At 39.3% G+C, this 3,073-nt stretch overlaps 1 protein-coding gene across 1 annotated transcript; it reads right to left on the reverse strand.

Annotated features, from left to right (window-relative positions):
* Positions 1–583: 583 nt before the first annotated feature.
* LOC143768699 (free fatty acid receptor 2-like) lies at positions 584–1,702 on the reverse strand. Its single transcript, XM_077257342.1, has one exon. The coding sequence runs from the start codon at positions 1,679–1,681 to the stop codon at positions 692–694; it is 990 nt and encodes a 329-aa protein (XP_077113457.1). The 5' UTR covers positions 1,682–1,702; the 3' UTR covers positions 584–691.
* Between the last annotated feature and the right edge of the window lie 1,371 nt (positions 1,703–3,073).

A 3,073-nucleotide genomic window follows, 5' to 3' on the forward strand; every position in this document is an offset into this window, starting at 1 on the left:
ATTCACCTTATATGTGGGAATCAAATTTTTTTAGACGTAATTATTTTACATATATAACATTTACTGGACATGAACACCTTGAAGAACATTTTCTTTTAACCAATTGCTTGTATTATTGGCTAAAACAAATTTTACAATAAATTTAAAACATGTTGAAGTGGTTAACATCTACATCTTCTATTTATGACACACAGTACATGGCAGATTGAAGGATGAGTTACCAGTGAATCTGTCAATGAGCCCATACCTTGTTCAGGGAATGTAACCCTGATCTCTCTTCTACTGAACAATCTTCTCAACTAATTTGACTACGGTAATTTATGACAACATTCAAGTTTAAGTTCAATTGTTTGAAAAATTTGAATTGTAAGCAGTGTGTACTTAAAGCTTAAGGCTTTGATTAGGCAAACCTAATATTCCTGGTACCATAGCTACACCCAGTAAACTGGACTCATCCCAGATATTTCTTTCTTAACCAAAATGTTTGAAATAAAATACCTAATTTCAAGGGTTATGCCATCAATGTTTACACTTAAGAGAAGGGAAGTTATCATTTTTGGCAAAAAAAATTCAATTTTTGGCTTGTCATCTCACATCAGAGTAAAATTCTTCATTTTTGGCTTGTCATTTCAGTAAAATTTTCCATTTCTGGCTCATCGTCTAACATCCTCGCGGTATAAATGCATTGTATTCATACCATTGCTGATATTGTTTTTATGCTCCTTGTTTTTGAATGGTCTGGATGTTCTTTAATGAATACAGAGGAGAGTTTCCTCTTGGACATGCTGTATTTTTGCTGCAATGACTTCCAAGCTTGGTAAAATCCCTTATCCTCAGAAGTAGACAAGAAGTAGAAGATGAGAGGATCCAGGAAAGCATTGCAAGTGCTTGGTAGAAGAGCTGCCTTGCGCCAAGTCACACTCTTTTTTTGTACAAACCCAACGATGTGAGAAATATTGTAAGGAGCAAAACAGACAATGAAAACAATCAAGGTGGTCACGGCCACTCGTATGGCTCTCCTCTTATATTTGACATGCATGCAACTTTTCATCAGGATTTGGATGCAACGGGTGTAGCAAAAGAGAGTTATGGCCAAAGGCAACAAGAATAAGACGACGGAAAGCTCCAGTCTTGCAGGTACGATCAAAGCCAATTGCTGAGCTGTAAAATTTTCATAGCAAACCACTTTATCACCGTCAACATGGGAGAGAAACATTTCAAGAGAGCCTTTTTGAGAAGTTTCCAAGACGAACACAAAAGACACGTGGACAAATACAAGTGCCCAAAGACAGATACAAATAAGGAGTGAGTACCTTGGCTTTTTGTAAATTTTGTACTTGATGGGAAAAGCGGCACTCAGGTAGCGTCCGACACTCACAGCGCTGAGGAAGCAAACGCTGGCATAAATGGTGCTGAAGTGTATGAAGTTAAAGATAGGACACAGAACTTCAGGAAGAGTCCATCCGTGAAGAAAAGTCTCCATTATTTTTATAGGTAAGAACATGATGAACACCAGGTCGGAAGCACACAAATTAATCATGTAGATGAGATTCGGGGTCAACCTACTTCGAGCCTTCTTGAAGAAAATGTAAAACACCAGTAGGTTGGATGGCAATCCAAGAAACATGGTCATCACATAAATCACCAGAGAGAGGGTATCCAGAATCATGTTAGCATCCATTGTTGTTTAGGAAATATGTACATGAAGACATCTTTGCGGTTCCTTGATGTATAAATGCACAGAGATAGGCAACAGGTCCAAGTCCTGTCACTTGTTTCCACCAACAAGAACTTTGGCTCTACTGGTCGGTCAGATCTGAAGACAACGTGGTTATCGGGACAGAATGTTGAGTGTTGGAAAACAACAGATTTTGCGGCTGAAATCAGAAGTATAAATACTCGCAGATGAGTTAAAGTTCTCCATTTGGAAGAATGATGTCACTGCTCTCGACAGGACAACCTGGTCCTGGATGGAATCTGAAGACGACTGACTTGTTCTCTCCAAAGCAGATCTTCTGAATGTCACGGGCAGCTGTGACCGTAGTATTAAACACCTGGATGCTCGCCAATCCACCTCTTATTTTTGTCCTTTAAATGGATGGGAAATGGTCCAGAAAGATTGCTGATCTCCACTAACATTTAGTTCAGAGCGCTCCCGTAACAATCCGGCCTTAACTAACAGCCAATAAAGCCATAAATTGGTAACTGATTCTATAACGTGACTTTAATTCAAGGATTGAAATACGGCCAATGAAATGATAAGCCGCCAAGAGTTTTATGCTGTATGAAAGAAGGAAAAAAAATCATTGAGGCAGTGCGGAGAGCGCGTTAGCTGGTACTAAAGCACAGACATATGACCGGTATTGGTGACACTTAGGGATTGTTGCTAGGAGAACATCGCTTATAGTCATTACAGGGAAGGTTCTCGATATCTTACACAACAAATCCAAACTAAGCAACACATAACTGCCCAAGATAAGAGAAAACATTAGTGAAAGTCCTGTACGATTACGGAAAGCGAGAGTGTCCTGATATGGCTTTAGGGACTTTTGGAAGTATCGGAATTTAATAGTGAAGCCAATGTTCAAAGCATTTCCTATAGGTCAAAAATGTTCTCCGGAGCTGCTCTTCACAACAAAACTTTAAAAATGAAGGTAAATGCTAGAGAAACTAACATGATCACCCAGTCACAATGTCTGCAAGCCAGGAGCTCAAGTTTGATGTCAGATAATATGTACACAATGACTTCGCCAGTAGAATAACGAGTGCAGCTCTAGAGTATAATACAGGATGTAACTCAAGATCAGTAATGTATGTACACAGTGACTGCACCAGCAGAATAGTGAGTGCAGCTCTGGAGTATAATGCAGGATGTAACTCACGATCAGTAATATAATGTATGTACACAGTGACTGCACCAGCAGAATAGTGAGTGCAGCTCTGGAGAATAATACAGGATGTAACTCAGGATCAGTAATGTAATTTATGTACACAGTGACTGCACCAGCAGAATAGTGAGTGCAGCTCTTGGGTATAATACAGGATGTAACTCAGGATCAGTAATGTATGTACA

The sequence above is a fragment of the Ranitomeya variabilis genome, chromosome 4 (genome assembly GCF_051348905.1).
Source record: "Ranitomeya variabilis isolate aRanVar5 chromosome 4, aRanVar5.hap1, whole genome shotgun sequence".
In the NCBI taxonomy this organism is placed as follows: Eukaryota; Metazoa; Chordata; class Amphibia; order Anura; family Dendrobatidae; genus Ranitomeya; species Ranitomeya variabilis.